At 41.9% G+C, this 23711-nt stretch overlaps 1 protein-coding gene across 1 annotated transcript in view; it reads right to left on the bottom strand.

Moving 5' to 3' along the window:
- Positions 1 to 23711, bottom strand: part of MARCHF6 (membrane associated ring-CH-type finger 6) — a 70269-nt gene that overhangs the window by 8192 nt on the left and 38366 nt on the right. The window contains exons 9-21 of the mRNA XM_063298747.1: positions 16133 to 16165; positions 15710 to 15761; positions 14816 to 14874; positions 13798 to 13878; positions 12719 to 12787; positions 12496 to 12570; positions 11902 to 12036; positions 9206 to 9325; positions 8142 to 8242; positions 7323 to 7460; positions 6193 to 6394; positions 3182 to 3251; positions 1009 to 1190 (exon numbers count right to left, since the gene is read on the bottom strand). Coding sequence (XP_063154817.1) covers positions 1009 to 1190; positions 3182 to 3251; positions 6193 to 6394; positions 7323 to 7460; positions 8142 to 8242; positions 9206 to 9325; positions 11902 to 12036; positions 12496 to 12570; positions 12719 to 12787; positions 13798 to 13878; positions 14816 to 14874; positions 15710 to 15761; positions 16133 to 16165 — 1317 coding nt within the window. The remainder of the gene's footprint in view (positions 1 to 1008; positions 1191 to 3181; positions 3252 to 6192; positions 6395 to 7322; positions 7461 to 8141; positions 8243 to 9205; positions 9326 to 11901; positions 12037 to 12495; positions 12571 to 12718; positions 12788 to 13797; positions 13879 to 14815; positions 14875 to 15709; positions 15762 to 16132; positions 16166 to 23711) is intronic.

The raw sequence follows: 23711 nt of genomic DNA, 5'->3' as shown, positions 1-23711 counted from the left end.
TTCAGCTTATGATTTTTTGTTTGATTCCCATTCTTTTTCTGTCTTAAGCCTACTGGAGGTTTATGACACTAACAGTGATCAAAAATTATGGAGTTATTTCTGTTGAATTTCACTCAGAAATTCAACAGAAATCTCCATACTTTCGGATCATGGCTCAGAGAGTAAGAGTTCCAAGGCAAGCTTGATCTTTCTTGTTGCTCACCCTCTTGCCTGGATAATTAGATAGATCTGAAAAACATATTGACCCAGTGAGGTACCAAAGGGTCAAAATATATCCCTCTTTTGTGCCTGTCAAGTTGCCTGTTCCATCTAACTTTTTTAGAATTTTTAAAAAAGATTATTTTAATCCAAAATATTAAACCGGTAATAACATGTTCCAGACCAAAGCATGCACAAAGGCACCACAGGCATTTTTGAAAATGAAAAAAAAAATTTTTTTTCTTTTCTTAGTTCGTATTTTTAATTTGAAAATTTTCTTTTTCTTTAAAATTAAAGATTGTCCTGTTAATTTTATATGTATTAAATAAATAAATGAAAATGAAAATTCAGAACTGTTTTTTCTAATGCCCTGACTGGAAATCTACCCAACTGACAAGACAGGCATAAACTAGAAGGATGGAGAACATCCTGGCAGGTTGTGGCAGGTAGGTGACCAGAAGCATTAATCATTTATCTAATGGTAAATGGGTATTCTGTCTTGCCAAATCATCCAGACATTGATTCTGTGAATGGGCAGCTCCTAACCCCAGGAGTTGTTTTGCAAGAATTTCCAAAATATACCCTTAGAATTCAGGCTAGCAAATATACCCATCAGCCTGAAATGTTGGGAATCCTTGCATTCAGACTTTGTGCTTTTTCAAATCATTAATATTAGTTTTCTTCTGCAGCTTTCCTGTTTCCAAGAAAACTTTTGTTATAATTATAGCATGATGCAAGAGACATAGTCTCCTCACATCTATTAAGTGCTTTTCCAAATTTAAAAAGAGAATAAATGTTCTAACAACTTACCATGAGGGACCATTCCTTTACTTTCTGAAAAATCACTTGACGACCTTGTGGCATCCAAGCAACAAGCACCGTCACAGCCCTAATTGTAAGCCAGCAAACATACAGTCCACAAGCAGCTGTATAAAGTTCATGGATTTTAGCAGTTCCTGTCCAAAAAGACATCAGCCAGCGGCCAGCAAACACTAAAAGCAAAAAATATTAATTTATTAGCTAGTAAGAAAGACTCATACTATTTTATGGTCATAAAGTAATAATCTGGATCCAAAAACTTAAACTCATTCCATAAATGTAGTAGGTCCAGTAAGTTGATTTTCTGCAGCAAAAATTTTATGAAATTGAAGGCAATTTCAAAAGCTGTAGTCCAGTGGTTCAAAAAAGGAAGGGATTGATGAAATCCTAATCAGTTATTGTAAAATGACTTTTATAGATCCAAATAGTATGTATCATAACTGCATTGCACAAAGAAAAACAATGGATGTTTGCAAAAATACTTGCCTCCCTTTGTACTACATTGTCAGCTTCCTCTGAAGCAGCCTTTCTCAACTTTTTGACCCTGGAAGAACCCTTGAAATATTTTGCAGGCCTTGGAAACTCCTGCACATTCAGGCTCAAATACAGGCCACAAGTTACAAAAGTATATTTGTTTCATGTGTTGGCCTGTATATATGCATTGACAGTATTCTTAAATTAAAAATAAAGGATGAAACTGACCTCTTTAATGTGAAGTTGCCTGAATTTGAAATAATTTTTAAATAAATCATGATCCCCCAGGGAACCCCTAGTGGCCTCTCATGGAACGCTGGTTGAAAAACCCTGCTGTAAAGTAATGCCAAGTCAAAAGCACATCCAGTAGTTTTCTAGGAGGCTGAATTGTGTACCAGATGGATTATTTATATAACTTGACACATTGCTGACTAACAAAGCCTCTTGGTGGTTTGCAATAAAACAAATTTAAAATCAAGACATTAAAAGTAAAACAAGTAAGTAATTAAAATGAACAGTTAAAATCAACAGCTAAAACCTGTACAAGAAGGCCCTTTGAAGGCCTTTTTAGACGTCAATGAGGACGTTGGGCCGCCCAACTCTGCAAGTGCAGCATTCCCAAGACCTGGGGTGGCAACATAGAAGGTTTGATCCCAACGTGCCACCAAATAAACAACTGTAGGTGAAGCAATAAATGTGGAGGTTCATAAAGAAAGAGGCAATCTCTAATAGAACCCGGGCTAGCATTTATGCCTAAAGGAGGACTAGAATTCACAGTCTCTCTCACAGAGAACTGTGGCTCTCACAGTTGTTGGTATATCAACTGAAACTGATAAAAAGAACTTGTGGCCATTGCCTCAATCTGGGAATCCAGATAGTTTCAGAAACATTCCCAAAACAGTATTATCTGCTCTTTATGGGAGAATATAATCTGATTCAGAATAAGCAAATGGACCATCTCTCTGGAATTGTGGCCCCTCACAATCAGCACCTCCATCTCATCTGGATTCCATTTCAATATTATCTCTCATCTATCTCATCTATGACTGACACCATTACTGATTACAACACCATTTTCTGACAGTGTCACAGAAAAATAGATATGGGTGTCAATCAGCATACTGAAAGCACTCAGCCCAAATTTCTTGATTTCCCCCAACAGCTTCATATAGATAATGAAAAAAATTGAGACCAAACTGAGTCCTGAGACACAATTTAATAGTTCCCATTTCAAATAAAAATGTCATCTTAAATCTGGCTATGAAATAGGAATGGAACTATCACAAAGTCATGTCTCCTATCTCCAAATTTCTCAAGGGTTCCAGAAGCATACCATGGTCAATGGCACTTAGAACTGCTGATAAATCAAGGAAAACTAACAGAGTCACATAATCCAATCTGAATCCATCAGACTGACCAACATAGGCTCAGCTCTGCAGTCTGCCATGAGGCGAATGTGAAATGGATCAGGGCATCTGCTTCCTTCAGGACTGCTACAGTTGAGAAGCTGCCACTCTTCCCAACCATTGGAGGTTAGAGACCTGCTTATAGCCACACATCTCTGAGGGATCCAAGGGAGGCATCTTAAGAAGAGGTCTCACCGTCATAGAAAGCTACACAGCATCACATGCAAAGTTAATTAAAAAATTAAGTGACCAAAATGGATACCTTGCTATTGTGAAATGCATACCTGGTAATGTAAGGCAAATAAGACTTGCAATCAGGAGTGTTATACACATGAAGATGATCAGCAAAAATATCTGAAACACAGAAAAAGTAGTGAATTTAGTACAGGTGTGTGTGTGTGCATTTACAAAGAAAAAGGGAATTAAGGAAAGATTGATAGCGACATCACAAATCTCATGGCTCTATGTTGACAAATAAGCCCTATTAGTGTGACTTACTCTCAAGTAAAACTGAATGGCAGAGATAGGGTAGCTTAATGGTGTGACCCACATTTGCCAGCATTCCAGATGGAAAACTGGCAAGCAGAACTCTGGTTTGTCCATTCAGTCTTTTCTCTTTAAGAAAGGCATGGGGCAGCCCTAGTTCTTTTCTCCACCCATTGCACAGCTCCTTGTTGCATGAAGAAAGGATCATTTGGTGCTGTGCATCAGGCTAGCAAGGACAGCAAGCAATCACCTTGCCTTATGCATGGGGGTGGAGGTGGGGTATCTTGTTCTGTGCAGTTATATACAGTATGTATGTATGTGTGTGTGTGTGTGTGTGTTCATATTCAAATCCCAACTGGTACCTCCCTTACCAGTAGGGGTCCTTGGGCAAAGACCTCCTAATGCGTCACCTAACTACCTCTGATATGAGAGTGACACAAACTAAGAGAGTCATGCTGGCTCAGATGTCACCTGGATTAACAAGGTCCATGCCAGATGTTGGGGAACCAAGACAATTTGATGATAAGTGGGCTACTGTAAGAAACCATACATGGATGAGACAAGAGAACCTGGAATTGGAATGCTACTGGAAGAACAAGATCCATGCCCTGCCAGTCCTCAGATACCCTGCCAGTATAGTGAGCTGGCCAAAGAAGGACATGGAGGCTGCTGATGTGAAGACCCGGAAACTCCTCACAATGTATGGAGGTTTCCACCCCACATCCAACACCCAGAGATTGTATACCAGCTGGGAAGAGGGTGGGCAGGGTCTGGTGAGTGTCAAAGCCACTGTCCTGGATGAAACCCAGAGCATCCAGGAGTACATCACTGAGATGGTACCCAAAGATGAGCTGCTGAGAGAATGTGAGGCAGCAATAGGCATGGAAGGAAGTTCAAGCAGAGGAAGTGCCATGGCATGACAAGACCCTCCATGGGATGTACCATCAATAGACAGTTGAGGTGGCTGACATTGGGAAATTCTACCAGTGGCTGGAAAGGACTAGACTAAAAGATATCACTGAGGCACTGATCATAGCAGCTCAAGAACAGGCACTAAGCACCAGATCCATAGAAGCAGGGGTCTACCAAACTAGATGGGACCCAAGGTGCAGACTGTGCAGAGAGGCCTCAGAGACAGTCCAGCACGTAGTGACAGGGTGTAAGATGCAGGCAGGAACAGCATACACTGAACAGCACAGCCAAGTAGCTGGCATCATGTACAGGAACATCTGCACAGTGTATGGGCTAGGCCCTCCCAAGTCCAGATGGGAGATTCCACAGAAGGTTGTGGAGAATTACAGGGCTAAGATCCTGTGGGACTTCCAGATCCAGACAGACAGGCAGGTACCAGCCGATCAACCTGACATTGTGGTAGTAGACAAGGACCAAAAGACAGCAGCGGTGATAGATGTAGCAGTGCCAAGTGACAGCAACATCAAGAAGAAGGAGTATGAGAAGCTGGAGAAGAAGCAGGGCCTGAAAGAGGAACTGGAGACAATGTGGAAAGTGAAGGCCAAAATGACCCCTAAGATGGGAGAATGGCTTTAACAGATCCCAGGAACAACATCAGAGCTCTCTGTCAAGAAGAGTGCAATGGAACAGCTAAGATACTGCACAGAACCCTCAAACTCCCAGCCCTCTGGTAGAGGACCCAAGGTTGAGGAAGACACATACCACCTATAGGGGTAAGATATTTTTTTAAATATCTCAATCTTGAGGGCCTTTATATACCTACAAGGCATTAATCAATTTTATGACAAAGCAATCCACTTCAGCTGGGTTTACACTTTCCATAGAAACATAATTTGGTTTTGACCTGGGGTCATTTGTGAATCCAACCATTGTAATTTGTAAACCCAGATTATGGTTTGATCTTATGAATGAATCTGAACATTAGTTTGTTCCACAAGCAGAGTTTGCTCCACAAGCCATGACTAAGCAAACCATATTTAGTCCATTGTATGATTCTAGCTTCTGTGTCTGAACACTTGTAATTATCATTTCTGATTATCCAAATACCCAGGGCACAATTTTTAATTATTTTTTAAAATCTTGGCTAGTGCAATTTGAGCACTCCATTCCTACAGACTATGATGTTCCAACATTCAAAGAATCAAAGTAGCTTTTCATATACAAAAGATGGCAAATTTCAACCCGCTGAGAAATATAGACACACAGATTCACACATTATTAACAGAGTTTAAAGATGGTGTGTGCTTGTTTCTGTGTGAGAAACCAACTTGGACTACTTAAGTGCTGCCTGAGCCTATGATTTTTTTAAGAGGCAACATAAATAAACCAGGCTTCAGGAAGCATAACTCTGCAACTGAGAATAACACTCAATCAGTAGAAGATGGCATCTGTACTCACAGTCACTCATTTTCTTTTGTAATGAAAGGAAAGTCTGCTTAACATTTGCTGAGATATTAACCTTGTCATAAGCAAATTATCTACCTGAATTGCATTTCAAAAATCTAGACAACCACCAGATGGTTGTAAAGAGTAAGTATTTTCTGTATTCCTTTCCTGCCATCTAGTAACTGTCTGGATTTTTCCAGCTCAGCCCTTACAGTCCTAAGACAGAAATATTCTCTTTATAATTGCTTCATTATATCCCATACAAGGCCCCGCCAAGTGAGAATGCTGTATTAGCCCTATCACAATGGAATTCAAAGTGAAGATAAACCAAAACAGATGGAAGATATTATACCCTCTCAAACCTATAATCTAAGAATTAGTTTCTGCACATGAGGGAAACACAGAATAAATGAGACTCTAATTAGTTATTCTAGGTATTAAAACAGCCTACCCTGAGTGGAAATTTTAAAGGCCGATGATAAGGCTGAAAACCAACAGGTCCTCCTTGTTGTAATATGGCTTGGTGGGCTGCATGTAGACCTTCTCCCACAACTGGAAGGGCATTATTATTGCGAGCTGGTTGGTTATTAGGCTGCTGGTTTGCATTGTTTTCATTCTCTTCCTGGTCTCCCAGTAAGTAAGAATGCAGATCCCTAGTACAAGATTTAATAGTATTTAATGAACATATTGGCATGAAGAAAATAAGAATGGCAGTAAGCAATAAAATATGAAATATCTATTTTACTTTCACAGCAGTTTCAAACATGATTATATGATTCTGGCACCAAAGGTCTCATCTTAACTAACTGAAATGTTTAAAAAAACACTAAAACAAAGCAAAATAAGCAAACTAATCATATGTAGTACCAGGGAAAGCAAAAACCGTTTTTGTGTGTGTGTCTGTGTGTGTGCCTTTGAGTCAGTTCTTGACTCCTGGCAACTGCCTGGAAAAGCCCCTGCAGTTTTTTTGGCAAGATTTCAGAAGTGGTTTCCATTGCCTGCTTCCCAGGGCTAAGAAAGGGTGATTGGCCCAAAATTGGGTGACTGGCCCAAAATCATCCAGCTGGCTTCATGCCTAAGGTAAAACATTCTCCTGGTTTCTAGCCAGATGCCTTAACCACTGCACTAAACTGACTCTGCTATCCTCCCCCCAAAGTTACCTCAAAGTATAACATATCACATAAGAAAGGCAACTGGAGGAAAGCCTCAAAAAATATCAAAAGTTGGGAGGAGATTATGTGGAAAGCAACTAAACTATACTGGACTAGATAAATCACAGCTTCATAGGTTGAAGGTATAAAATTACAATAGAAAAAGAAATACACATAGTGTGCGTATTTTAAAGTAATAAAACAATTTATCTCTTGCATAACCTTAGAATAAATGAATTAATATAATGAAAAAAACCTGCATAGCCATTTCTACTGCTTCATTTTCCATATGCTAAGCCCTAGTACATACACTCTTTTGAGTTCAACTGTAAAAAGATAAAGCAGACAAACACTGGACACTCAGTTTCAATTATTAAGTAATAGAAAGTTTAGCTCAATCATTTGATGAGGCTGGACTCTTCACACTTACAGTAAGTAGCCAGCAGTAACAGTCCATGCTCGTACAAGCCCCTTTAGCCATTGCCTTGTGTGCCCTTGTTCAAGCAAAGCTGGCAGAACCACTTGAAGCAGAAGTAATTCTAAGGAAAGTTCACTTACAGGGGCATCACTGTGGGAATAAAAAGAAGCTGACATATTTTAAACAAACTCACTGTCTTACTGATGCAAGTCTAATTGTATTGATGCAATTATATCATTATCTGGATTTTTTTCTTAGATTTTGTTAATTGTGGGCATTCCTTCTGAGGCTAAATTAAATTGTTACGTGTTGCTTGCCTCCCACCATGACTAGCATGGCCCAAATTGGGATACAGATCATAAAGTGTAAAGAAATCCCCCAAATGATAAACTCAATTCATATACATGAAAAATGAAGAATGCTATCTTTAATAAATAACTTTTTGATTCAAATATAATGTTAAAGGTATGGTTCAGTGGTATGTATTGGCCTTGGGTTTTTTTGTTTTCCTTGGTTTCATTTTGGTTTCAATTAATCACATTTTAACCATACATGTGCTTTAGTGGGAAGCCAAGATCAGAAATCATGACTTAGAGACTTGCCTAAAACCCAGCTTTGTTATGGAAGAGGTATGAAAGGGGAACATATGACTCTGAGATTCATTCACATATTGTAAAATCCAAGTTTAACATCACATCCAAACTAGGTCAACACTTTAATTGGTACACTGTAGCAGTTCACAATTATATAGCCTTCAGTTCATTTCAAATAAAGATATACAATTTTTACAGTCAAAGAGCTAGCCAGCTATGGAATAGCGTAGTTCCTTACCTGTAGAGCATTACATTATATGGAAGAAAGTGAGGCAGCAGGTATTTAATAATTCGTATAGGAAGCCAAAGCATGAGCAAGACAATTGACCCGAAGACAATCTGCAAAAAAAAAAAAAAAAAGATTCTGTAGTAGCTTTTCTGTATTTAGCTTTAATTTAAAGCCAATTCAAAAATGGGCATAATTCATACTACGTTTTTGAGGATCACAAACTTCCTCCCCCTTTCTTAGCTTCCATTCTTTTATTGCTAATTATCGTTTGCCTTGAGCTCAAAATAAAAAAAATGGTTGACAGATTTTGACAGAATCAAAATCCTATGCCAAATAATTATTTATTCTTCCTCTTAGAAGGACAAATATTAGCCATGCTTTCCTTTGAAAATAATGTTTAGCATTGGACAAACCAAATAAAAGAGGAAGAATGCAAATATACAGCTAATTTTCCCTAATAATCTCAAGAATTATCAAAATTCAGGTATTAATCTGATTATTTATAACTGGTCTACTCACACATGCAACTTCATTTATGAACCAGTAAAAGAGTTCAACTGTAACTATTCAGACCTTGAAAGCACATTCTTGAGTTTCCTTGATCAAAAACGTTACTGTTCATGTGTGAGACTACTAATATAAAACATAAAAATAAGAAGTCAATATAGTGTATACATTGTTAAATACCCTACAGATGTGGGTTATGTAGAAAAAACTGAAATTATCTGTGACAGATTTTGTCAAGTTCTATTAGCACAAGACATGAAAATGAAACAGACTGCTGGTGATTTAAAACAGATTACCACTTTTCCTTAGAATATTACAAAAAGACCTGTAATAAAGACATATTTATAAACCATTTATTTATTATTTAAATTTCCTATAGATTCAACATGACAAAAGTTAAGATATCATTAATGCCCATTATACTTAAAACCTGAGAGTAGTTATAGTTTGTTAGTTTACATGTTGAGTTTAGGGAAAAAACGTATTTAAAACATAAACCTGAATGTAAGATTATTTGTTGCAGTAAGAAGATTAACACTACAGGAAAACTGGAAATGTAACTTTACCACTGACAAAATAAACCTCCTGAGATGTCTATAAATAGGCAAATGAATCATTTCTTGGACTGGATTAAAGTCTGGATCATTTAAATTCCTCAGAAACCAGAGGACACCAGGTCTCAGTACCTGAAAAGGAAAATTAACACTTAAATATTTTGAAATTATTCTTCTAATAATTTAACATTTATTTTAGAAAGCTGTAATGCTCCATATCAGTTTTAAATACAATCTATACCAACCCCCTCAATCTATTGAAAATAAGAGAGCCAGTTTTGCTGCTAGGCCAAAATAAAATGTTTGAGGAGGGGGTATCAGACCATTCTGATGCTGAAGAGCCTGGTCCAGACACTCTGGTTGAATGTCAGCCTCAGAAGTTGGGAAGTACTCCAACAGCTGAGGCTGACTCCACCAGGAAACATCTGGAGCAGCTGTGTCAACTGATGTGGATCCCTGAACGCACTACAAACTTTGGAAAGCTTAAGAGAGGGTTGCTGGGTGTACCTCTTCACAACAAGAGTGGCACCACCCTGAATTGGTTCCCACTTGATGGTTGCCACATAGCAGGGGACCACTAGCTGGTAGCTCTCCCCTAAGAACAACCAGCCCAACCTAGATTCTGTGTACTCATGCCTTGTAACCCGTGTATTCTGAACCTCTGTTTCTCTGACTCTGGACCAGCTGATAGCCTTCCCATGAACACTAAAGCTTGGACCTTGACCTGACCATGCCACCTGCTTGCTGCTCTGGCTTTGACTTCTTCACAGTCAAGCTCTTGCAAACTTTGCTCGAGTATGCGTGCAACTGCATGTGCCTACTTTGAGTGCCGCTGCCTGTAATTTGCTTGTAATGCAAAGTAAACTACTTAAACTTCAGCTCTGTGTGAGTGCTTGGTCTGGAAGCCAAGAGAGAAGAGAAGGAATTCCTTCTCAATAAAGCAATACATGGATTTAAGACATAAACTGAAAGAGTAAGACAGTAAAAAAGAGAAAGTGGGTGCAGAAGTATATTAACTATGTAAAGTGGGAATATCATTCCAAAGGTTAGTCAATTGCAAAGCTTTTTCCTATTGCTATTAAGATGAAAACCTAGTTGTTGTTGATGTAATCACATTATGTTATACTAAATGTATTTATTTTAAAAATGATACTGCAGTTGTGGGGTTTACTGTATTTTGCTGATTGGGCAAAAGTATTAAAAAATCAATACAACAAAACTTAGCAGGAATTTTGACAATCTGGAGGATAGTGGTCTAATTTGGAGTCTTACAACAATGGAGCAGGCATCTGAGCAAAATGGTATACTTAAAAACTGATCATATTCACTGTGCATGTTTATACAATTATCATAGTGCAGTGCTGACAATGCAAGCAAGGGAGCAAGCTATTCCAAAGGTCCCAGTGTTTCATCAACAATACGATGGCAAAAAAGATGAGGCCAACACCTTAATCAGTACTAGTGGCACTCTACACTAAAAACTAACTGCCTAAGAGCTGGTTGCCTGGTAAATACAATTTATATAAAGCCAAGCACACTCTCAGAATCTTAAGATTCTAAGCTATGCCAAAAGCAGTAACTAATGGGATATCTATCAAACGTCCCTGACACAAAGCTTCTGAATATCTTGCCAGTCCCAGTTTGAAGATCTGCCTCATTATTTGCTTCACTGTCATTTACATTTACCTGTGTGTGGGAAAAGAACCTCATGGGTGACAAAGTGGTACTTTTTCTCTCATATCATGTACCTCAGATTTTTCAATATGTGGCTTCTTTTCCCATGGCAGCTTTAAAATTATGGGCAATTGATTATAAAGGAAATTCCCTCAGTTAATATGATGTATTAACTCAATTGAGATTAACCTGACTATCTCCCAAACTTGAACAACATTCAAGTTTGATCTTATGGTATTTAAAAAGGACCTTAAAATGATTCTTTTTTTTAGGGTCATCATGAAGTTGGAAGAACCATTCTTTTCAGCTGTAGTACCCAGTTTAAATTATGGTGATGACTGGATTAAACGACACGTGTAAAATTTTATACATGCAGGTGTTGTGTGTGTTTTATATTGTGTTGTGATTTTTATTAATGTCTAATGTAGCCCACTTAAATATATGTGCATATGAATAATACAACTACTACTGCATCTTGCTCTAAAGCTCCATACAATGACCTATGTCTTGCATATTTTGAGAAATATAGGCTTGAAATGTGAATAAATATAAATCCAGTACATATGCAGAATCTGCTAGCTCTGCTGAACCACTAATCCTGCTTAGTTAGATCACTATGAACTGCTTCCGCTCCAGCTGGCTATTTTAAGAATTTGTGCCTGAGCTTCCTTGTTTTTTCCTCCTTTTTCCTCCCCTTTTCTTTTGAGTCCTTTCTTTTCAGAGTGTAAAACTACAGGCAGGGATTTTCTTGCTTTATTCATCTTATGTAAGTTGACCTAGGAAAATTTTCAGTTGAACATGATACTAATGGTTTACATAATTAAATCTGCACGGTATTTAACCTGATTATTCCTGATCCCAATATATTGTCGCATGAAAGCCTTCCTCTGATTGTTCCTGAAATAATGTAGCTGTTGTCTACAAAACAATTTTCGAATTGGATTAATCTGAACCTCCAATAGATTTTTGCAAAGATACAAATGAGGACATTTATCATTTAACATCCAATTTTTCAATGTATTTTCAATACTTACTTCTCTCAGGAGGAGGATGAAAGATGCAAAATAGAAGACATATACCATTCCCACTAGCCAGTGTAGGAACATTGTAGTGCCAGGGGCAGACTGAAAGCTCAACTCTCTATCCTTCAAAGTAGCATCAAACATTTCCTATGAAAAAGATAGCAATGATATTTTTCTGCCTTTCAATCTGGCCAAATTGCACCATCTTTCAGAGTGACTCAGAGCATTTAAAAAGACAAAAAACACACAATCCTTTAACATGTTCTCATAATAAGAAAACATCTATGGAATCTCCATTATGACACTGGGTGGCCTATCAATTTGTTTTCATACAAAATTTCAGCACAACATTGTATGTTTAAAGATAATTTTTTTAATACAAGTACTGTATAGTAATAAATGAAATTGCTAGACAAAATCTAAAACTTAAGTAACTAAGTATTTTGGTATATGGCCTTAAATGCCTTATTCTATTAATAATTATACCACTGTATGAACAGAGAGATTCATTATCATTTCCAATTTACAAATATAACCTCTCTCAAGCAAGATTACCACTGCAGAACAAACTAAAGCAGTGGTTCCCCCCCAAAATACTAGTCTTACCAGTGAACAAATGTCCAGCCACCAGCCACAGATAAGAGGAAAAACACCTATTTCTACCACCACTAATAATGACACCTGCAAAAGAAAAAAATCAGATAGTTGTTTGCATATACACAAGTACTGGATATTGACTAAATTATTATTTATTTTTTATAAATCATGTCCTGCCTTTCTGCCTACAAATTTATTTTTAGTAAATATCTGATTTTTAAGACTGGCTTACCTTGACAACTATATAGCATACACCAAGCAAGCGACGTGATCTCTGAAATTTTACAAGTGCTGCCAAACCCTATGTAATGTGGTCAAGGAAATTTAAACATTTCATAGTGTAATGCTGCTTTATGGATGAGAGTGTTAACTTCACAGGAAATCATTTTGGTCATCAGGACATTCTGAAACCCACACAAAGAGACTTCCAGGAGAAGTAGGCAATCTGCCATGCTTCAAACACTATAGCCTATGACTCCTATAATAATCCCTGACCTGAACTTTGTCCAAAATGGCAGAATTTAGGATATCTCCAACCAAAACACCAAGAAGGGCAACCCTTGAGCTGAAGGGACAAGTGAGGAAAAAGAAACTCCAAGGTTTAAAATAGAATAGAATACATTCCAATCTGGTGCCTAGAAACTGATGTGTTAAATAAATAATGTAATGTGTGAATATTGATTCACAGTTTAATTGTATAAATTGTTTATTTGAAAGAAAGTTCTGTTAAATATTTCAAGAATATAGTACTAGAATTATTGTTCTTCTTACTAGGATGTTAATTTTTAATTATTCATGGAATGATACAGATTTAAACACAATTTACCATATGCTGATATTCTATAAATGAATATGACCAGTGCAAACTTATTAGTGGATATATTTTTACTATATTTAAGAGTTCAAAAGTGAACCGATAAAAGTGCACACTTCCCCTGCAGCAAATCTGCTCCTACCATGGACTTTGCTAACACTAACACTGCCCATGATTAAACCCAGCAGGAGTCTTCCTAACCAATATCTCAACCCAGGAGGTAGCTGATGGATTTTTTTTTTCCCCTACAGAAAACCTGGTAAGGTTAATAACAGATTAACACTGGTATAGTACTGATGTTTGTGGTCAAAACAAATAGGGAAAAGCAGAGGGAGCCTGGTGCTAATAACCTAAGAGCAATGTCTTTTCTACCACACAGAGATTTACCTCAAAAGAGATAAATAAAAATCTGCTATGTCTTAGAATACAGTATTTAGAATGACCAACCAATGATCAAATATTGAGTATTTATGGAAGTAATTATTTAGAAAGGATACATGACAAACAATTAATGAGACTGCCAGCAGCACATAGCCAACGATGGTTGTGATTAGGCCTTCAAAGTGAGAAGCTTGAACCTAAAAACCACAAACACATTGCGTGTATACATCAAATAGACCACTTTTGTAAGATTTATAAAACACTACATACGCTGTGATACAGTATAAATCAACTACAATTTCTATTACATGTGCATTTCATTCCTAAACAGCCAGAGTAAATTTTAACACTAATGATGCTGATATTTATAATTTTGGCTGACTGAACACTACACCAGTGCTTAACTATGAAGGGTTAATCAAACATGTATAAACAGATATTTATTTGATTTATATTCTGCCCTTTTTATAGAGAAACTCAAGGTGGCACACGTAGTGCTCCTTTCCTCTATTCTTCCCCACAACAACCCCATGAGGTGGGTTGGGCTGAAAGAGAACAACTAGCCCAAAGTCACTCACTCAACTTCCATGGCAGAGGGTGAACTGGATTCACAATCCCAATCAATATTCACTTGATTTACAATCAATAATCATAAACATATTATCACCAGAAGTAGCTCAGTGAAAGAGATTCTTATCAGGTAGAATTGTCCTTTCACTGGCCACACCATTCAACATTCCCTTTTCCAAATCTCCTGGCATGTGCAGGTCATGTGGATGAAAGGGGATTATTTGCTTTTCAAAAAGGAGTAATTTATTTCCTTGCCCTGTGTGCTTCTGCTGGATGTGGGAACAGCAAAACTGCTGATTCTGTCTGAAAAATATCTATTATGGGAAAAATTGGGTGCCCTCTCACCTACATCATGGTTTTTGCAGAAAGGAAAACTAAAGAAATCACAGATACATTCCTTCCTTATGTTCTTGGTGGAGGTACTGCTTGGGTTTCTTAAAAAACCCCAGTGCAACGGATAAAAATCACCCTTCCTTTACTCAACAGGACACATGGGGAACCAGAGGAAAGAAGGATAATTCAGTCTACAAGTAAAACTTCTGTGGGATTAACAGAGTCACTTACATATTCTTCAAAGCCCAGCCCAACTATAGAGAAGTGGCCAATGTGATATGGACAAAATGCTAGAAGAGAAAGAAATTGGTGACAGATGGTTCTTTTTGATAAATATATACCTTAAAACTAACTATTTGCTAATAAACAGATGTAAATAACTTTGGGTTTATAAATTTGCTATATAAACATGGTCCACGTTATGCCAAATAATGATTTACTGCAAATGAAAAACTTAAAAACTTTTTCAGTCTGTGTCTTGTTTTGTTGTCTGGAATGAACAATTCTGGTCACAATTAGCTGTAGTTGGTTTAAAACAAGCCAACTTCAGAATTAAGATGACCATAATTACAATTAACTATAGTTCTTAGTTCAGAAACTTGATGAATTAAAAGATGAAATGAAAGGTACCAACCTCTTCTAGACAACAAAACAAAAGCCACGAGCCCAAGTCTGTGGACCAGTTGTGTTTGTGTGAAAATGCAATTATTTAATAAAGCAACATTTGATTAATACTTCTGGATCTTACTCTAGATGTTGTAAAAGGAGGTCTCAAAATGATTAGTTTTCACAGGAAAACTATTTTTCTACACTTTCAGTTTGCATGGATTATATTAGCATGTATCAGCATAAAAATCAGATACAACAAATGTCAGTGGGAGCACAGTCATGGGTAAAAACTCAAAACCATTTGACACTGTATGTGCTATGTAAAATTATGGTTATGCAGCCATTAAAAAGCATGTAGGCCCACTATGAAGTGGATATCCTTTGAGGAACATGAAAATTATGTGATTTTCCTAACAAAATCACATAATTGATAGTTAAAATTAATTCAGCTCTACCATAATTTGTATCCATATGCACAGCAATTATTCTGAAATAACTGAAAATGCAGTCACTTACCAAAGACAAGTATGAATAGTGTGTTTAATGATACCACCCAAAACACATGTTCCTGAAGAGGTGGGAAAAAATCAAAAGTAACCATATAAAACTAACTGTTAAGCAATGCTTTCTTATCTTGTGTCTCATCAGTCTGCCTCAAATTTCTTTATTTTTCTGCAGTGCAATATTGGCTTTTCTCAAATAAAATTTCTATCTGGAGGCTGCACATTCATATCACCATGAGAAAGGTTAATAAATATTGAAGTTGTCACACCAATAGACTATTAATGAAATTTTTCAGAAGCTTGGCATTTCTAAAAAGTATGTGGTATATTTAACTGACACTATATTCAAAGATTTAACATACTTGGATTCTTGCTACATCAGAAAGACAGTGATAATATGAGCCATATTTAATAATAATAATAATAATTCACTTACCAAAAAAACTAGGGATCCATCAAGCCCAAGCATCTATAAACAAGAGATAATTTTGAACTTATTAACTAACACAGCTTATAACACTCAAGAGGCTGCTAAGTTTTAAGGAACTGCTATTTCCCAACCTGTTTTCAACTTGTTGGAAAGGTGCAAAATTAAAGTTTAAAATGACACACCAGCTAGGTTCACACACTGTGCTCAACCATTTATTATGGTTTATAAATCAAAATGGCTGAGTTCACATATTATGCCAATGGAAATTAAACACCATGACTTAGCACAATATATGAACCCAATATTTTTACAAAATACCACAGAAATGCATATCTGCTATTCTTTTGCAAGTTTTATCTGGAAAAGCAGCTTCAAGAAGGAACTAGACTTAGAGAAACAGCAAAAGGAAACAGGATACTTTCTAATGTAAACTTTTACTATTTTCGCATTCTAAATTGCTCCCAGTCTTTTTACAAACTATATTTTCCCTTTTAAATATGCCCTTTTTTACCAATAGTATTCACTCTCTTCTTCAGCAAAGGATTGTTACCTTGTCGTGGTGCTGGAGCTTGAGCACCTCAATGATGCCATGAGCTAAACTGTGAAGGGCCACCCAAGACGGGAAGGTCATGACAGAGAGGTCAGACTAAATGCGATCCCTGGGGAAGGTAATGGCAACCCACCCCAGTATTCTTGCCGTGAAAACTAAATGGATCAGTACAACCAGAGATATGTCGGTATACCATCGGAAGAGGAGACCCCCAGGTCGGAAGATGGTCAAAATGCTACTGGGGAGGAACAGAGGATGAGTTCAACTAGCCCCAGACGTGATGACGCAGCTAGCTCAAAGCCGAAAGGACGGCTAGCGGCCGACGGTGCTGGTGGTGAACGGCGAATCCGATGTTCTAAGGATCAACACACCATTGGAACCTGGAATGTAAGATCTATGAGCCAGGGCAAATGGGATGTGGTTATTGGTGAGATGTCAAGATTAAAGATAGACATTTTGGGCATCAGTGAACTGAAATGGACTGGAATGGGCCACTTCACATCAAATGACCACCAGATCTACTACTGTGGACAAGAGGACCACAGAAGAAATGGAATAGCCTTCATAATTAATAGTAAAGTGGCTAAAGCAGTGCTTGGATACAATCCAAAAAACGACAGAATGATCTCAATTCGAATTCAGGGCAAGCCATCTAACATCACAGTGATCCAAATATACGCCCAAACCACAGATGCTGAAGAAGCTGAAGTAGAGCAGTTCTATGAGGATCTGCAGCACCTACTGGACAACACGCCTAAAAGAGATGTTATTTTCATCACAGGAGACTGAAATGCTAAGGTGGGCAGTCAAATGACACCTGGAATTACAGGTAAGTATGGCCTGGGAGAACAAAACAAAGCAGGACATAGGCTGATAGAATTTTGCCATGACAACTCACTCTGCATAACAAACACTCTCTTCCAACAACCTAAGAGATGGCTTTATACATGGACTTCACCAGATGGACAACACCGAAATCAGACTGACTACATCCTTTGCAGCCAAAGGTGGCAGACATCTATACAGTTGGTAAAAACAAGACCTGGAGCTGACTGTAGTTCAGATCACAAACTTCTTCTTGCACAATTTAGGATCAGACTAAAGAGATTAGGGAAGACCCACAGATCAGCTAGATATGAGCTCACTAATATTCCTCAGGAATATGCAGTGGAGGTGAAGAATAGATTTAAGGGACTAGATTTAGTAGATAGGGTCCCGGAAGAACTATGGACAGAAGTTTGCAACATTGTTCAGGAGGCGGCAACAAAATACATCCCAAAGAAAGAGAAAACCAAGAAGGCAAAATGGCTGTCTGCTGAGACACTAGAAGTAGCCCAAGAAAGAAGGAAACCAAAGGCAACAGTGATAGGGGGAGATAGGCCCAATTAAATGCAAAATTCCAGAGGCTAGCCAGAAGAGGTAAGGAATTATTTTTAAACAAGCAATGCAAGGAAGTGGAAGGAGACAGTAGAATAGGGAGGACCAGAGACCTCTTCCAGAAAATTAGAAACATTGGAGGTAAATTCCAGGCAAAAATGGGTATGATCAAAAACAAAGATGGCAAGGACCTAACAGAAGAAGAAGAGATCAAGAAAAGGTGGCAAGAATATACAGAAGACCTGTATAGGAAGGATAACAATATCGGGGATAGCTTTGACGGTGTGGTCACTGAGCTAGAGCCAGACATCCTGAAGAGTGAGGTTGAGTGGGCCTTAAGAAGCATTGCTAATCACAAGGCAGCAGGAGACGACGGCATCCCAGCTGAACTGTTCAAAATCTTGTGAGATGATGCTGTCAAGGTAATGCATGCTATATGCCACAAATTTGGAAAACACAAGAATGGCCATCAGATTGGAAAAAATCAACTTATATCCCCATACCAAAAAAGGGAAACACTAAAGAATGTTCAAACTATCGAACAGTGGCACTCATTTCACATGCCAGTAAGGTAATGCTCAAGATCCTGCAAGGTAGACTTCAGCAATTCATGGAGCAAGAATTGCCAGATGTACAAGCTGGGTTTAGAAAAGGCAGAGGAACTAGGGACCAAATTGCCAATATCCGCTGGAAAAGGGAAAAAGCCAGGGAATTTCAGAAAAACATCTATTTCTGTTTTACTGACTATTCTAAAGCCTTTGACTGTGTGGACCATAACAAATTGTGGCAAGTTCTTAGTGGTATGGGGATACCAAGTCATCTTGTCTGCCTCCTGATGTCATGCGCTGCCTACCGCTGAGTGAAACACAGACACTGATTCAGGGAAGAGCAGGTTCAGGTTTATTTCAGCGTAGTGCTAGACGAGAAAAAAGCTGAGAGTGAAGGGAGCGCGCCAGTGCGGGGTTTAAATAGCCCGCGCTGGTCAGCGCCCCCCCCCACTTTGGGTTGCGTCATCCCCCCTTTGTCCTGCATGCTTCCATGCCAGTAGGTGAAGGGTTGCAGGGCCCCTGCTGGTGCCCCGGGCTTCGCCCATAATCGGTTTCTTTCTCCGGCCAGTGATTGCTGTCAGCTGGGCGATCTCCGTTGCGCTTTGCTGACAGCTTCAGGTGAGCCTCGTGATCCGCCCTGTCTTTGTCTTTCCTTCTTCCTCTTTTGTGTCCTGATGGCTGGGTCATCCGGCCGGGGTCATTCCCTTCTCCTCAGGGTCTGTGTCTGTTGTTGTGCGTGCTTTGCTTATCTTAAATCCCTTCCTCTGCTTCCTAGGTATTGTCATGTGTGCCGTTGTGCTGATGCCTTCAGCTCAACGGCACTCATGACATACTGCCCCCCGTTCGAATAGTGCCCCCCCCCAGCATTCCGGTTTTCCCCGGGAGAGCTGCCAAATTTTTTTTTTTTTTTGAATTTCCCGCCGGAGTGTTTTCGCCCCTCCCCCTGTTCCGCCCTCTACCTCGTGTCCATCTTTGGGGTGTGTGTCGAGTGCGCATGCCTCGACCACACCCTGGGAGTGCGCATGCCCCGACCACACCCTGCTTGTTTGTGCTCAGTTCATCGTGGGGAGAGGCGTTGCTGGTCGGGTGCTTATCAGCTCCAGGTAGGAACCTTATCTTTTTGTGTTGTGAGTTCGTATTTGTCATGTGTGCATCCTGGGCGTTTGCCCCCTGGCGATGCACTTGTGACCAATCGTCCCTCCCTAGTGGGCCCGGGGCGGGGGGAGGGTGAGTCCCGGGGGGGAGGAGGTCTACTCAAGTCGCAGGCTTGGGGGGCCCTTTCCCCTGGGGGCGCGGCGGGTGGGGGGGGAGGCCCAAGGGGGGAAGGGCGTTCAAGAGGCCGGTTCGGCTTGGCGCCCCTTTGGCTTGTCGGGGTACGTCCTGTGGAATGCCCGGGTCAGGTCTGGCGCCTTGACGTGTTGCGCCACCACCCATTCTGGGTGGGGGAAGTGTTTCCACCTCACTAGGTAGTGTAGTGTTCCCCGTTGACGGCGAGAGTCGAGTATTTCTCTTACTTCAAAGTGTTGTTGGCCGTCGATCATCACTGGGGAGGGCCGCAGCGTGCTTGGGTGCCATCGAGAGGTGGTTGCAGGTTTCAGGAGGCTGGTGTGAAATACCAGGTGGAGTCTCCTTAGATTGTGCGGCAGGTCCAGGCGTACTGCCACCGGGTTCACTATCTGTGTCACTCGAAGCGGCCCGATATACTTAGGCCCCAGTTTCTTCGAGGGTTGAGGTGATTTCAGGAATTTGGTCGATAGGTAGACCATATCCCCTGCCTGGAACGTTGGTTGCTGGCGCCGGTGCTTGTCGGCCTGTTCTTTGTAGGCCACCTGTGCTTCCTTCAGCGCTGCCGTGATTATTGGCCACGATTCCGCTATCTTCCGTCCCCAGTCGCTAGCGTCCACTTGGGGTCCCGGGGGTTGCGGTAGCTCCGGTATGGGTACGAAGTCGCGCCCAGAGACTACTTCGAACGGGGTTTTCCCCGTGCTCGTGTGGACGGCGTTATTGTATGCGACTTCTGCGAACGGAAGCAGTTCGACCCAGTCGTCTTGGTGGTAGTTGGTGTATGAGCGTATGAATTGTTCCAGGGTGGCATTGAGGATCTCTGTGGCTCCGTCCGTCTGGGGATGCCAGGCCGTGGATAGGGCCTGTTGGGTCCCAGTCAGTTTTAGGAAGGCCCGCCAGAATTTCGAGGTGAATTGTGTGCCCCTGTCGGTCACCACGCGTGCGGGACATCCGTGTAACCTGTACACGTGTATAAGGAAGAGTTTGGCCAGTTGCTGGGCGGATGGGACCGATGAGCAGGGGATGAAGTGGGCCTGTTTCGAAAAGTAGTCTTTCACCACCCAAATGGTCGTTTTCTTCTGGCTGGGTGGGAGGTCTACTATAAAATCCATGGAGATTTCCTCCCATGGGCGGGAGGGCTCCGCCACCGTTTGTAGAAGTCCCGGGGGCTTACCTGGTGCCCGTTTGGCCATGGCGCATGTCGGGCAGGACGCTACATAGGCCTTCACGTCCCGTCTCAGCGCGGGCCACCGGAATTGTTGTCGTGTTAGATGCAGGGTCTTTAGGAACCCGAAGTGTCCCGCTTGCTTGATGTCGTGTGATCTGCGCAAGATCGCCTGGCGTTGCGAGTCCGGGACATATATTCTGCCTTCCCCCCATGCTAGGTCCTGTGCCATCGTCACCTTGTCGGGGTTTGCTAGTAGCCAGGGGTCGGTTTGAGGGCGGCGGTGAGGTCCGCGCGTATACCTCCTGGCAGTCGCGGGTGGCGCCGTCTGGTCGCTGGTTGCCCTGCCGTCGGTTGCAACGTGGGGTTGGGCTGCTTCTGAGCACCGCTCCGGGTGGTCACAGCCATCCCCAGCTGGGAGGCGGATAGGACCGTCCCGATCATATCTGGGACGGGCTCTTCGTCTTGGGGCAATCGGGAGAGGGCGTCAGCCAGGAAGTTCTTTTTGCCCGACATGAACTTCAGTTGAAAGTTAAAGCGGCTGAAGAATTGGGCCCATCTGACCTGTTTCGGGCTGAGGCGTCTGGGCGTCCGGAGGGCCTCAAGGTTCCGGTGGTCTGTCCAGACCTCGAATGGTTGGGTGGCTCCTTCCAGTAGATGCCTCCATGTTCCTAGCGCCGATTTTACTGCGAATGCTTCCTTCTCCCACACGTGCCAGCGCCTTTCCGTCTCCGAGAATTTCCTCAACAGGTAGGCGCATGGCTTCAGGATTCCTGTGGGGTCCTTTTGGAGGAGTATGGCCCCCAGGGAGAAGTCTGAGGCGTCGGCTTGGACCACGAACGGCCGTTCTGGGTCCGGGTGCGCGAGGATTGGCTCCGTGGTGAACAGCGCTTTCAGCCTGTTGAATGCGGTTTGACACGCGGGAGTCCAATTTAGTACTGTCCCTGGGTTCTTGGCGCGCCGTGTGTCCCCCACTCCTTTAGTTTTGAGGAGGTCTGTTAGGGGGAGGGCTATCTCCGCGAACCCCCGTGCAAATGACCTGTAGAAATTTGCGAAGCCGAGGAAGCTTTGGAGTTGGCGCCTGTTACGTGGGCGTTCCCAGTTCACCACCGCGACTTTTGCGGGGTCCATTTCTATGCCTTCCCCGGAGATTCGGTACCCCAGGTAGTCTAGGCGTGCTTTATGGAATTCGCACTTTGAGGGTTTGGCATAGAGTTTCGCCCTTTTTAGCTTCTCGAGGACTTGTCTGACTAGGGTTACGTGTTCCTCGTGCGTCTGGGTGTAGATGAGGACGTCATCTATGTAGACCAGGACTCCTTTGAACAGGTGTTCATGCAGTACCTCATTGATGAGCTGCATGAACACTCCCAGGGCCCCTGCTAGTCCGAATGGCAGCACTTTGTACTGAAAGGCACCTTGGGGGCAGTTGAACACAGTTTTCCATTCGTCCCCCTCCCTGATTCGGATTCGGTAGTACGCCTCGCGAAGGTCCAGCTTGCAGAATACTCTACCCGTGGACAGGTGGGCGAGCATGTCTTTCACAAGGGGTAGGGGGTATTTATTGGATAGGGACGCTGCGTTGAGGCCCCGGTAGTCAGTGCAGAGCCATAGGGTGCCGTCTTTTTTCTCCCAGAATAAGACGGGCGCTCCGACCGGTGAGCATGCCGGCTCTATGAAACCCCTATCCAGGTTTTTATCGATGAACTCCCGGAGGGTTGTCATCTCCTTCGGGGTCATCGAGTAAATCTTCGGCCTGGGTAAGGGGACATCGGGAAGCAGGTCAATCCTACAGTCCGTCTTGCGGTGGGGGGTTAGTTGATCTGCCTCCGCTTCTCCGAAGACCTCTGAGAAGTCAGCGTATTGCTCAGGTAGGTCTTCTGGGGTAGCTATGTTGTCCTGGGCTGACGTCTCTGCCTGTCCCACTGTGGGGTTGATCCTGCCCGCCGGAACTGGCGCCCGGTACGCGCTGTCGTCGAATTGGAAGGTGTGGGTCTTCCAGTTAATGCATGGGTTGTTAGTCGCGAGCCATGGTATTCCCAAGACTACGATGGGCCGCCCTATGTGGGTTACCACGAACGATGTTCGTTCGGTGTGGGTGCCCATTTGGAGGGTGACCGGCTCGGTCTGCATCGTGGCTGGTTTCCCTCCCGCTGTCGAGCCGTCCAGCTGGTGGAATGCCAGCGGCGTGGGGAGGGGAAGGCAAGGTAGGTCGAGCTTGGCGACTATGTCGGGGTGGATCAGGTTCTTGGAGCACCCCGAGTCCACTAGTGCCGCGGCCGTGGTGGCTCTGTTGCCAACGGAGAGCCTGATTGCCCCCATTATTACGGGGCTTTCGTCGCTCTGTCTATGTGTTTCACGACCCTGTCCCACCGCCTGCCTCGCGGCGCGTTTTAAGGCAGGCGGGGAGCATTTCCCGCCGGCTGGTCTGGGCCTTCGGCATCCTCCCCCCCAAAGTAAGCGTCCCAGCCTTCGTCCGGTGTCACTGTGGCTCCGGTCATCCGGCGGTGGGGGGGGCGGCGGAGGGTTGGGTGGTTTGAGCGTCGGTTTCAGTGCGGGTTTGGGAGCGCTAGTTAGTGTTCGGTTGGAGAAGCAATCTGCCGTTTTGTGCCCCATTTTTCCGCACTTCCCGCAGGGCCCGCGAGTAAACTTCTTCTTTTGATA

This window comes from Candoia aspera, chromosome 3 (assembly GCF_035149785.1).
Source record: "Candoia aspera isolate rCanAsp1 chromosome 3, rCanAsp1.hap2, whole genome shotgun sequence".
NCBI lineage: Eukaryota > Metazoa > Chordata > Lepidosauria > Squamata > Boidae > Candoia > Candoia aspera.
The sequence above is the reverse complement of the archived record's forward strand: the minus strand, read 5'-3'. Positions and strand labels throughout refer to the sequence as shown.